Raw genomic sequence first — 14236 nt, 5'->3', positions numbered from 1 at the left:
CCATCTGATAGATTTGAGGTCATCAGGGTCAGATCAGGTTCACTACAGTCCCCCCTTTGGAAATCATCACCTGTCCATGGGGATGAATTCCAACCGTGAACTTAGACCTTCAAGTGTCCTTGAGCTTGATGTAATCCAGCAAGGAAGACCAAAGTCAGAAGTAATCCAGCGAGGAAGACCAAAGTCAGAAGTAATCCAGCAAGGAAGACCAAAGTCAGAAGTAATCCAGCAAGGAAACAAAGTCAAGGTAATTCCACAATGTTCTTGGTATTCCATTGTGTTGATTATAATCCCATATCGTCTCGATAATTCCATTGTAGCAATGCTTTAACCCCTTGGAAACAGAGTCTGTAATCCACTGGAAAAAGTCATATAATCCACAACGGTAAATCCATAACGATTGGAAGTGTTGATTAATCAGCATACAGAGGGGTACCCTTGGATTGAACTGAAGAAGCGGCCACTGGATGAAGAGTGGAGACCAACGTCAGGATTGCAGGTCGCCTCCAGCGAAGGTTGTCTCCAGCGACGTCCAGCCTGTGCCGTTCTGGTTCAATGTGTCATGCAATTATGTGGTTTAAGGTGGGCTTATGAAGGGGATTTTACATAAGGCCTTAAACTATATGCATCTGGTGTGTAAGCTATTATGGTTGGGAACAGCTACAACTACCAGTTAAGGGGTGGAGAATGCTGAAAAGGGGTAACTACAGGGGTTTATGCCTATAGAAGAGTGTTCCAAACTATTTTTCCATTTCTAACTTGGTTTAAGTTAGCTTTACATGGTAAAATATAGTTTGGTGCAATTGTCTGTTGTCTTTTAGACGAACGACTTGAGATTGGGTGTTTGGTTTTCCCATAAATGTTTTGGAAGTCTATGGCGAGACTTATCAAAAAGAATTAGCTATCCCCCCGAATAGAATTGTTCGAGTAGGTTCGGCTTAAGCGTTGTGAGATCAATGTAGATTATGGTACTCAAGGTAGCAATAATATACATTGACTCCGCAAAGATTGCAATTTAATGAATGAACTGCATGTTGGCATGGTTAAAGGCCTCTTAGTCTCTAACTTAACTACACAACAAAATTCATTCTTGCCTGGGGTGTTCGAAAACAATACCAAAAACCAATTAAACGATGTCTCAACATCGACAAGAACAGTAACTAAGCAACCAGTAAAACAACGTTTCAACATCGACAAAAGCAGTGATTAAGCAACTAGGAAACAACGTTTCGGTGCGCCACTCACTCTGAATGTCAGATTTGATCATGTTATCGCGTCTGGTAGCATTATCCTAACTGGCGTCACCCCCCTTCGGTCATGGGAGACTGCGAACACGGGTGAGGACGTCGCTCCATGAGCTAAAGTTAGGTTGTCCTTGAGTAGTTTTAACTGTTTGCGCAGCTGAAAGAGGACTTTTAGGTCTGGATTGGAATCCAGTTTGACTTTCGATGGAGTGTATTTGTCTGGGTCAGTCAGATACAGTATCATCGAGTTAATTGCAGGATCATTCAACTTCTGAAGTTGGATGATGTCTGGGTCAGTTGAAATTGACTTTTCATATTTTAAAAGAACTTGGCGAAGTTTGTCTCTTTCTTCATCAGATGCCAGAGTGTCGGCTTGAGCGACCACCTGTTCAATCTGTGATGAGACTGATGAGGGTTCTTGCTCCATGGGGAGCTCCAACGAATCCTTTTCTGAGTCGTCGGACCTGTCTATGGGCAAGGCACCATAGGTTTGAGGTCCTTGGTCGACGTCATTGGTTGAGAAAAGAGCGATGGCCTGTGATGGTTTCGTGAAACATACTGGCCCAGCTTCTTGACTCGGTACCAGGTTATCTGGGAGTCCTCCCAGAACTGGGATGCCTAGTTCAAAATCATGAAGGTCAGGTTTTGAGTTTTCAGTTTGCGATGACTCATCATCGTTTGTGTGTGAGTTTATCCCCCCTTCGTCCGATGAGGGGTTGTTGGAGGCAGCAACAGCAATGTCTTGGTGTGTTTCACCGACATCTGTAATGTTGTCATTCGCGCCTTCAGAGTTAGTAGCGATCAGATCACTACATTGTGCTCCTGGTTTGGTTCCCATTTCAGCGTGTATCAAAGTGTCTAAAAACCTTTGCATTTCCTCTGTCTCTTCCGAGCTCAGAGGTTTAGGGCCTTGTTCCTGGAACTTTTGTGATTTTTTCGCCTCGGGACGTTTCGTCCGAGGTGGGAGGCGGCTAGGTACGTCTTTTGGGGGTTCCTCTTCGGATTTCCCATGATAATATGGGTCCTCTTGGATCCCATATCCTTGCGTCCTACGCATGTCCCATATACGATAATCACGTTCATCCTCTGAAAGAGGAGCCTTTTTGTTCCAGCGCGCACCTTCATTATGCGGTTTGTTAGTCTGAAAATACTGCCTTTTCTCGCCTGTTTTAGGAGGAGGTGGCGCGCACCTTTTTTCCATTTCTAGGGAGTGGGGTTTAACCTTTACACCAGGAAACACCTCTATGGGCGTCTTAGCATGAGAACGTGCCTCAAACACATTCACAGCACACTGTTTAATCTCATTTATGGATTTTTCTCTGAAATTTGCCATAATTCGTACTGACATGCGTATGTCAGTGTGGAGATTTTTGCTGAAAACAAATTTAAACTTTTCTTCTTCCTCCATTCCGGTTTCATTTCTGTAACCAAAATAAGCTTGGAAGATTCTTTTGTAATAAACTCTTGGATGTTCATTTTTTCCCTGCGTGACCTTGTCTGCGGCTGGATACCCAGCAGGCCCTGCGCAGGAGTCGTACTCTTTAATCAGAGCTTCACACAGAAGTTTGTAATCCCTTCTCGTTGCATCTGGTAGACGCTCGATGAAGGTAAACACCTCTCTGTCCGAAGTGAGTCGTATCAGACTGATTTTATCTTCTACCGTAGCGTTTGGATAAGCTCTCAATCTGAAATCCAGATCTCTGAGGTACGCTTTTGTTCCAGCGGAGCCCAGCGGTTCAGGGATGAAACGTTGTACATATTTTGAGATTTTTTGCAAGTCATCCATTGATGGAGAAGATATCAATGGTCTCACATGCGTGATCAGTTGTGGGGGTGTTGCTCTGCCCGTTTGTGTAGGTGATTGGATGGGTCTAAAAGCACTGTGTGAGTAAAGAGGTCGTTGAGTAATTGGTGTATTAGTCCGACTTTGTTCAAGGTCTGGTTTGGATTCCAGGTCACCTTGAACAACATTCTGACCTTTTTCTATTGCTGCTATTAGTTTCGCCTCACATTTTTTTAAATGTTCCTGGGATGTACAGTAGTCACCTTCTAAGCGCATATGTAGCTTTTGTAGATTTTGTTTATCTATTTTGCATTGTTCCAGTTCAGTTTTTGCAAGCTGCAACTGTTGTTGTAGCACCTCGTTATCTGCACACGTGGCTTTGTACTGACGGTCTATTTCTTTAATCTTTTCATAAGATTTTGCTTCTAGTGACGCCTGCATTTCTGAGAGATCCTTCTCATGTGTTTTAGACATCCAGTCAAGGCGTTCCGACCGTTCATCCAATTCAGCTTTTAGAAGCAGAGAGATTTTTGCTAACCGTTCAAGGCTAAGCTTTTTACTCTCTGCATTTAATGTTCCTGCGGCCAAACTTTTCAGCTCTTCTTGTCTTTGAGCTTCATCAAGTTGTTCTAATTGTTGTATTTCTTTGCCAATTAGTGGATTTGTCAAAATATGTAAGGCCCCCAAAATGATATCATCATTTGTTGGTTTTGAAAAGTTGTCTTCTTCTTCTTTGCTTGTCATTTTTCTTCTATTTAAAGATTAAACAGGAGAATTTTAATGTTTTAGGTTTTCAAAATAAATAAAATCAGCAAAGTCTCTTTGTCTGATATATTTACTTTTATTTAGTGATTTATCAATTAAACGTGCACTATCCTTTTAGCAAATGAGTAAACTTTTCCCAACTTTGTGAAAATCTGTAACTGTTTCTATTTTTAAAAAGTTAATGTTTATTTTTGTACCTTAGTTTTAAGGGATTACCAGTGAAATAAAACTTTTTGGTGAATGCTCGTTTGCATAAATACCTTATAACATTTAAAATGCAAGATAACAGTAATTTTCAGCTTTAAGGAACGTTTATTAACTCGAAAATGCTTTTAGAAAGATTAAAACGTTTAATTTCACTGTTTAGACCTAAAAGCGAGTGAAACCTGTCTTCTCAAGGTTGTCCAGAAGATGTCAGCCTTACCTTACTAATCTTAACTCAGACACTGTTTGTGTTATCCACTAGGGGAGCTATAACTTCCTGTGGCGTTCGGTTGACATCCTGTTGTTAGCCGCTTAGCTTGAAGTTAGCTTCGGCTAAACTCGGTTAAAATCAACATTTCTGAACGGATTTTTTACACAAACGTGGCAAAATTTCAACAAACACGACTTCTTAGCCTGAACATGAGTTTTTGGAACAATATTGCAGCTTCATTTAGTGATTTTAGGCGTAGTTAAGGCCCCGGTCGTTAGCTTAAAATTAGTATCGCTAGCGTTGTTTAAAAACATCATTTTATGACGAATTTTAAAGTCTAACGTGACAAAATTTCAGCGAGTGTGCTTCGAAGCACTTGACCAGCGTGTCAAAACCACTTTAAAGTTACTTTTCAGCTTTAAAAAGCAGATTTTATTTCCCTATGAAAACGAATTTCATTTCCGGGTGACGTGATTGACACGTCAATCAGCCAATGACAGAGCAGCGCAGGGGTGAGGGGAGATGACGTAGCACGTCAGTCAAACTTCTCAGCAAATCAGAGCGCTCCACAACAGCGAATTCAACCAATCAAGAAGCGTTAGCAGCAAGCATGCTAGGTTTAGCCTGAAAATAGTTCGTCATCTTTTTCGTCTTTTAAACTGTCAAAATGCACTTTTTCTGTTAAAAATTGTAACGAATCAACTCCTAACTGTGTTCTGAGATGGCACTCAGCTTTTAAAACGTTTATCCATCTATTCAAAATACTCGTTCAAACTGAACAGAACCGAACCCACAGCCGGGTCTTAGCAGAACCTCGTACTTTTAAACAGAATAACGTCTTCCACAGCTCATCAGCTTTTAGTTACACGTAACAGACGTACAATTTCAGCTTTCATAAAGACTCAATGACACAATTTCAGCTTTTAAAACATTACTAGCCCAACGCTTAGAACATGCAGCGTTTCTTTGAAAGGCGCAGCTCCAAGCGCGCAGCTCCGGCTGCGTTCAATCACAGCTGATAAACTGTTACTTTTTCAACATGCCAACATTTAAATCATCAATCTTACACGTATCAACAGTCATTTATGAGGCGTGCGGGCCACCAGTTTGTAGTGCGTCACGTGGGTACGTGTCACTAGTTGTAGTATGACAAATATATGAGATATATGCATACTTTTTCACGAGTTCCTCATCTTTCTGACTGTGTAAGTCGTGCATTGAATTTTAACAAAAATGTAACGAGAGACGTTATTTACCTTTGACCCATCAAAATGAATGCGGTCATTTATTTTCAGAATCAAAGTTTAACATCAAACATTTACATTAATTTGGCAAAATATGAAAATAATAACAGACAAGTTTTCACAGAAAATGAACTTCAAATCACGCGGCGGTGATTTGAGGACTTTGCTTCAGATATTTCTAAAATATCTGTACTGATTTTTATGAGAGAGAGAAGATTTTAAGATGAAGTGGAGTTATCTTACAGAGAACTATGTGAGGGAATTAATATCTGTTGACCAGAACGTGCACGCTTCATCAGATCTCAGCTCGCCTCCGGTACACTTTAGTCGAAGAAGAGACCGTTACCTGGTTGATGATAGATCAGCTCGATAGAGAATCCTCCAGACCTTTCAGCGTCTCCGTTGAGAGCAGCTGAAATCCTTAGATAGTCGTGCGTGGGTCGTTCAAACAGAAATTATAATTCCAAAACGTCTCTGGATAATCCTGAATTCTCGAATTCTCTTCCATTCACTTCACCATTCTCCACGAATTCCCCATGAATTCTAACAAATTCTAACATGAACTGGGAAGTTGCCACATTTTTAAATGGGTCGACTTCCGGTTCAATTTAGAGCTTTCTGATTCGTGGATGTACCAGAAAGAGGTGTGTTTTTGTGACGTAAGATGTTATCTAAGCCAAGGTCAGAGAATGAGATTGTTCAACAACTGACAGAGAGATTATTGCAGAAAAGCAGACTTCGTGGAGTCAACTCTTGGTAATCTTCTGAAAAAGTTTAAACATGACATCTTTCTCGGTAAACATTTTAGTTGACCGAGAACCGACCTTTCACATACTTACAAACTTAGCTCATTTCAGACAGAAAATCAAGAAATGCATATTAACCTGATTTCTTCTTTGAATGAGGAATAAAAATCATTACTTACTGTTTATGTAAAATAAAAATGAGTAGTTCTTTCCAACCTGTAAGCATTGAATGGAACTAACACAATTTGATTATCAAACGTTTGTAAAACAGTAATGATTATAAAATTGTCTTTTCTGCTTGATTAATTCAAGAAAGAAAGTCACCAGATGTATCAGACTGTATTCAGATCAATGAAAATAACAGTCTCTGTCCATCTGATAGATTTGAGGTCATCAGGGTCAGATCAGGTTCACTACACTCTGAACTGCTGTTTGGCATGTAGGTACAAGCAACAGTCCAAGTCCTTTCCCCTAACCCCAAGGTGCACCCTCTCATCCACCGGGGAAAACTCCAACACACAGCATCAAGATGAGGGGCTAAGAATAGACTCACACCAGCTCGGCTCCTCTCACCATGGGAACTCCAGAGTGGAATGAAGTCCAGCCCCTCTCAAAGAGATTGGTTCTTGAGCCCATGCTGTGCATTGAGGTGAGCCCAACCATATCTAGTTGGTACCTCTCAATGTCACGCACAAGCTCAGGTTCCTTCCCCACCACAGATTTTACGTTCCATGTCCCAAGAGCCAGTTTTGGTAAGTCAAGGTCAGAGCGCCAAGGCCCCCACCTTCAGCAACTGCCCATGGTGTCATGCACCAGACTTGTATGGCCCCTCCTGCAGGTGGTGAGCCCACAGGAAGGCAAACCCATGTTGCTAATTTGGGTTGAGCCCAACCAAGCCCCATGAGCAGAGACCCAGTCACCAGGAGCTTGCCAATGAGTTCAAGTTCAAAATTATTATCTCCAAAGAGCATTTTGTTTCAAAGTCAGTAGAAACATAATACATCCATGCTAGACAAGACATTAAGACACTAAAATTACAGTACAGAAACCAGAAATCACCACTGTGCATTGAGAAGCCTTATTAGAGATCAATGAGTTTTTCGGTCTGTTCGTCTTCCATTTGGGCAACAGATACCTGCGTCCAGATGGAAGCAACCTGCACTCACAATGGAGTGGGTGATCAGGATCTGCCAGAATAAGCCTGGCATTGTTCACTGACTGCACCTTGTGTAGGTCAGTGAGGTTCTGTAGGGCTATGTCAAAAACTTTGCTGCACATCCTGACAATCCCTAAGAGTTTGTTCCTGTTCTTACATGTTAAAAATACAGACTAACAAATGAAGCTAAAAGTTAAAAGAGACGATAAAACGCGAATAAAACATTCACATAAAAGTCATATTAACATGAAAAGCACAGAGCTTCTGATAAAAATACATTTTATGATTGACCTTCTTACCAAGTGAGTTCACATGTGGGTCAAAGGTCAGTTTGTCATCAAGAACAGTTCCCAGATATTGATATTGAGGCACCACCTCAACAGCTTCACCATTAATGACCACAGGAGCAGCAACTCAAGAGACTTTTCTAAAATCAATGACCATCTTCTTGATTTTAGAATAGATACTTCAGTTGTTGTTTCTGTGGTTATATGAGCCTCCCTTCCAGGTCTGGCTCCAGGGTGGGGGCCCCAGTAACACACGTCCAGGCTGAGCTCCTTGCTTTTTTCTGTCCATAAGAGTCTTTGGAATCGTTTTTTGTCTGGCCTGTCACCTATAACAAATCTGCCTTGGGAGACCCTACCAGGGGCATTCACAATTGCCCCCGACATAATACAGTAGCTCTTAGGATCATTCAGGTGCACAAACTCCTCTACCACGATAAGGTGGCAATTCAAGGAGGAGCAGTTTTTCACTTAATCTAGTGAAATACACTTTTAAAAATGAAGAAATGCAGATTTGGGCTAGTTCTTTAAAACAATATTATAACATATCAATATTATTATTTATCAATTGTGTTTTAAGGACTTTTATGTCTTTAGCCTTGTATATTTTACTGTCCAAAAAGAACTCCTGTGCAGGTCTCAAAATGAAGCTCTAACACTCTTGTGACAAGCTGGATGTCTGCAAGAACATTTAGATGTATTTGGAGACAGATTTTAGACTTCCACGACTTTGACACTACTGTATTTAGAGAAAAAAAAATCGACTAAATTTTTTAAACTTGTTCAACACTCAAGTGACAAGACTGCACACGTCTGTGACTCACGTATAGCAACTGAGAACTCCCTCAAAATCTTTGAGACATTTTGGAAACTTTTGCAAGCTGTTTGCTAGCTAGTCCCCAAAAGTCACAGCCCAGTGAGATACTGGCTTTAGGTCAATTCATTGTGGGAGCCATCTTAAATGTGGCTGACTATAAGCATTAATCAGTTGTGGATGTGTGTCCAATGATTATTATCTGATGGTTCAATTAAAATCCACTCACTGGTTCTCACACTCACACTTTATCACTAACAGACAAAATCATATGATCTCACACGCATGCAAGTAATGATAATAATAATAATAATAATGTGTAGGTGTTGTTATCATTGTGTGTTCCCAGACAATGGCAAATTTGGCTCACTGCATTTAACCCATGCACCACCAGGTGGAGCTGTGGGCAGCTATGGAAAGCACACGGGAGCAACTGGAGATAAGATGTCCTGCTCAGAGACACCACAAGATGTGCAATGACTGCGGATCGCACACTGAACCGAGTCGGCTGCCCCTATACCATCTCGTAATATATGACTACCCACATTTCATGACAGTGGGTGGTAAAAATTAGGTGATAAACACCCAAGTAAATTTGTATAATTTTGTTTAATTGGTTTGCAGTTTGTTGGCTTTGTTCACAGAAATCAATCATCTTTAATATGAACATTTATTCTCTAATAAAGCTGACGTGTCAGCAGCAGCCACTGTGATTTTATCCATCAGATTGTCCAGCAGCCAATGGTGCTTGTTAAATCCTCAAATATATTCAGTTTAATTGTTTTAAACCAGATAATAAACTCTAAATGTTTAATAAAAAGCACAAGGAAACAGGTTAAAATAAATCACCCATATTATCAATTTTCAGTGAAACACAGATATAGGAATGTTCACTTCCTTTCTTAACATAATCACTCACAGTGTTCATAAATTGGAGTAATATTCCCCACACAGCTCAGCAACAGATCTCTGTTCATAAACCAATCCAGTCTGCCAACTGTTACAAGAGTGATGCCAGCGAGTACGTCTACTCCCTTAGGCTGCGGTCACTGCATTAATTGCACCACTGACTTAGTTAACTGCTCTGCCAATGCCAGTAGACAATGAAACAGAGATGGACTTACACTGCAGCTATTGCTTCCTCAGTATTTTCTGTAATTTAAGCCCCTTCCCTCCCTCCTCCATCTTTTCTTTCTCTCTCTGGACCAACAAATTTCTCTTCTCTCATACTCTGTCTGCCTCCATTTGCCTAATGAAAAGGAGACGTCTCTCCACAACAATCTTTCCCGGGGCTTCTCTCCTGTGACTGAAAACACACACAGAGTCACACACTGTCTGCAAATATGATTACAACAGCAACAATTGAAAATGCGGTCATTTAACTAGATAAAGGCATTACCGCTGTCCCTGCAAGCCATCGCACAAAAGAATCGAAAGTTTTCCCCCGCGCTTTCCGACTTTCTGTTTCCTCGTGCACACGCCTGACCACGAGATGAAGAAATTGACGCTGAGCTGTATGATAATAAAGTCTGCCAGCAGGATTTCAATTCATTTGTGATTAGGGAAAGCAGCAATGTTTTCATTTTGCTGCGTGTCTTTGTCCCCGCAGATGCAGCTAGAGAGAACAAAAGGAGACGTAATTTTCATTTATTACCAAGTAAAGAGTTAGCCTCGAGAGAAACTGGAAGAGCGGGGCGCAAGGAGGAAAGATTGTTCAGTGTTATTTAGAATTTGATTAAAAATGTAGAGAAACACGATGAAAACAACAAGACATGGCTGCATGAAAGCAAAGGCGAAAGCTTTCCTTTGTCTTCTTGTGTTATTAACCAAAGAAACAATCTGCAACTAAATCAGTCTTTAAAATTTAATTCCTAGGATTTCTTTAAGGAATACATAATGCCTGATGCCTTTCATGTCAGTCTTAGACTAAGACTATCTTGTGTGGAGAAATGATGGACTTATGGCAATTTTGGTCAATTTTTAAAAATATTATGTGCAATAACATATATATATATATATATATATATCATGCAATATGGCTCGTAGTGTTGTGAATAATTCTCAGCTACTTCTACATCAGGTTTTTACCTCAATTTCTGTCAAATTTACTGAGTTGTAGCCATTTATGTGATGACTGAGAACGTGTTAGCTGTAATAACTATCTTGAAACTTACAAAATGTGCATCCAATAATTACTTTCTAAGAGTCTCAGCAAAATCTGTCCAGCTGCTTATGAGGTTCTCAATTCCACTTTTTTGCTTGGACCTATTTTATGTATGTGGTTGTTCACATCATCATGTAAATGTAACCACCATCAGACTCCAGAGTGAATATTCTGCAGGCCTAAAGTATCCCGCATGTGCTGAAGAAGACATTACTTCAAAAGCAGAATGCCAAGTAAATATGTACGCACATGTGTATGCAGCAAGCGTGTATCAATTGTCTTGTTACTGTGCAAAAAGAGCCATTGAAAATGTTTTATGATCTGATTGTTTTGTCCATTGCTTGCATTTGATCTTGCCACTGTCCACCTACTTTCATGCAGAAATGCAGCACGTATGAAAAAAAAGCAATGTACTGAAAGTAGAGGAGAGAAATAAACTCAAGTTTCCCACTAGCATCAATAGATATCAAATTTGATATGAATAATATCAAGATATTGATTAAGCCACACACTTCCACTTCAATGATGTAAAAGTTGGATGAAATGCAACAGTACCATTCAGACTGGGGTCACTTTGAAACCACTACTACCACTACCACTACCACTACCACTACCACTACTACTACTACTACTAGTAGTAGTACTAGTACTAGTACTAGTACTAGTACTACTTTGGTAGTAACCTAACAACCACAGCTGAAACAAAGTGCTGTACATATAAAATCAAGACCATTTAAACACAAAAGAATACACAAAAGAATAAAAAGAGTAAGACCAATAAAAACAATAAAAACAGTGCAGACAAATTTCAAGCTGTGCCAAAAGCCAGGGAATAAAAATCAATTTTTAAAAGAGTATTAAAAATGGACAGTGAAGGGGCTTGTTTGATTGGAAAAAGGAGATTGTTTCATAAGCTCGGAATGACTTTAAAAAAGATCTGTCCCTTCTGAGCCCCCGTTTGGACCTCTGGCTCCTCAGAGCCTCAGTTTGGACCTCTGTCCCCTCCAGGCTTTTTGACCAGGACCTTGAAGTGATTAGTGTCAGCAGGGTGACCCTGTACTGTTGTGAACAACAGCAGCTGAATTTTGTCCCAACAGAAGCTGGCAGCTGTGCATGAGTCCAGCTGTGCTCCATGTTGAACAGTACAGAAAAAAAGTTGCATTTTATCCTTATTTTGATGAGACTGAACTTCCATCGATCCGTTGATAACAATGTTTAATATTATTGAGTGATACTATTTGTGCATGTGTTTGCCTTTAGTGTTAGCAAAATGTCTTAACTGCTCAGATTTCAATAAAACACTGAAATTAATCATTAATTGTCCAACTAATTAGCATGTGGTGAATTCAATTCAACCTAACAAATCTTAGCAAATACAAAAACTGCGGTTTTACAGGTACTGAGATCAATTTTGGTGTGGTAGTAACTGAGTGTCATCCCTTTAATTAAATGTTTGTTCTTCTCATGATTTATGTGGCTTATTTGTCTTCGGTCTACTCTGGTTGTAAAATTCTGCATTAACCTTACTTGACTTTTCCAAAAGTCTAAACCATTTCAAAAACAAGTTTACACAAATCAAACTTGACCCAATCCAAGCCCAAGGTTCAGAAGGTTGATCTGGACTGACCCCGGGAAAAATTCGATTTTTTTTTTTGTTTGTTTTTGGTTTGAATCAAGTTGTAAATTGTCATGATTATTTGATGTTTGATGATAAGAGGGCATATAATACTACATGCAGTGATAATATTGATACCTCTGCCTTGCATCATGCTGCTCTGCAGTATCTGCTCCACTCTGATGGCCATGTTGGAGACATTCTGAGCTATAGCTTGGATCCTCTCCACTAGGCCGGCTGGTTGAAACCTGCATTCACACAACACAGCACAGACACAAAGAAGACATGCAGAGACAGAAGCAGGTAAGCATTTGATGTAGTTGCATAACACAGTTTATAACCATAAAATAAAAAGCTCCTCTCCCAGTGAAATAAATCTCGTAACATTTCTTTCCTCATGCTTAAGCTAATTTTTCCTCAAGTAACTTGGACTTCATTACACCCATTTGATTTTCTTCCTTCTCCCAGCTTCCGCTCTTACTTTGCTTTGTCAGTCCTTATTTATTCACATTTCAACTGATGTAGAAGTGTTAGTAGTGGGAGATGCAAATTAGTAGACACTTGGTTGGAGCGCGAAATAGGAATTGACCAACACGTCCTCCTTCAGGTGAAAGACTTCACTTTTACAAAACAGGAAGAGTGTGTGTAAATAAGTGTGTGTGTATGTGTACAAATAATGTAGTTTGCATTTGTTGTGGTGTTTTTAAAGTAGTTTGACATTTTGCACTAGGGTTGCATATATACAGTCATAAACAATGCACTATAAACAATGAACAATGCAATGAATGCTTTTTGTCTTGTGGTGTTTAACCAGCAACTGGTGTCAATTAATTAAAAGCAAGGGCTAAAATTTCCCTTCAATAGGAGGATTATTAGTACTGATTTGACTACATAATAGCATGTACACTGATCAGACATAGGAACATAAAAGCCCACCTGATGCTCAATAGCCCCCATGTTAGCCCCCAAATGCCCCCATGTTACTCGAATTATTATTATTATTATTTTTTTGCAACATCCTCACTGAGAGGTAAAAGCTCTACCAACTGCCCCAATGTGCTGTCCTACCTCACAGCCATTTAATATAAAATTTGTTCTACCTCTAGGGCAGTAGTTCTTCAACTGTGTGGCACACTCCACTGGGGGAGCTGAACATGTATCTTCCTTCTGGCTGAAACATGCAGCAGGTGGAATTGTCTTTGAATTTTGACCTTCCAAGTGTCTTTTCAAACAAAAACAAATTTGTGAACCATTGCTCTAAGGCAAGAAATGCGAAGGAACAACAACTACACAAAAGTGTAAAAAACATTAATTCAAGCGAAAATTACCATTTTAAAAAGGAAAGTGAAGTCAAAGATGTAAAGCCATTTTTCCATTATCAAGCTTAATGGGACATGCTTTGCCCTAATTTGGATCTACACCGGTTCTGTGTTCTTTTCTTTAAACAACTGAGTGTTGGCTCAAATGTGGACTGGACTATCACAAGGCTGCTCAACACTCCTGATGTAATTTGCTAGTGACACCCAACAATGGAGGACATCAAGGAGTTTTAAAGAAGAGTTTAAGAGATCATACAGCAGTATCATACCACAGACAAGGACATGGGGGCACAAGATGATAAGCTAATGGTAGCTAATGGTAGCTTTCTATAACTCTTGGATCTTAAGTCACATGCAAAACCATTTCTTGTTTGAAGTTACAGTTAGTAGTAGTAAGCATGAATTACATCATCTTCCTCTTTCTTCTTCAGATGTCACCACAGCGAGTCATCCTTTTCCATCTCACTCTGTCCTCACTCCAATTACCTCCATGTCCTCTCTAATTGCATCCATATATCTCATTTTTGTCTTTTTTATGGCAGCTGGATTTCTAACATCTTTGTAACCAATATACTGTACAATACAAGTCTCTCTTGTAAATGAGTCCTCGAGGCTCAATGACACTAACCCGTATAAATAAAGGTTGAATGAAAACATATACCCACTGTCCCTCCTCTGGACATGCCC

The 14236-nt window shown here is 39.9% G+C and overlaps 1 protein-coding gene across 1 annotated transcript in view; it reads right to left on the bottom strand.

Annotated features, from left to right (window-relative positions):
- LOC119422495 (alpha-1,6-mannosylglycoprotein 6-beta-N-acetylglucosaminyltransferase B) overlaps positions 1 to 14236 on the bottom strand; it is a 249262-nt gene that overhangs the window by 217945 nt on the left and 17081 nt on the right. The window contains exon 3 of the mRNA XM_037689870.1: positions 12369 to 12478. Within this exon, the coding sequence (XP_037545798.1) occupies positions 12369 to 12478 (110 nt within the window). The remainder of the gene's footprint in view (positions 1 to 12368; positions 12479 to 14236) is intronic.

The sequence above is a fragment of the Nematolebias whitei genome, chromosome 16 (genome assembly GCF_014905685.2).
Source record: "Nematolebias whitei isolate Nwh7 chromosome 16, NemWhi1, whole genome shotgun sequence".
NCBI classification, from domain to species: domain Eukaryota; kingdom Metazoa; phylum Chordata; class Actinopteri; order Cyprinodontiformes; family Rivulidae; genus Nematolebias; species Nematolebias whitei.
The sequence above is the reverse complement of the archived record's forward strand: the minus strand, read 5'-3'. Positions and strand labels throughout refer to the sequence as shown.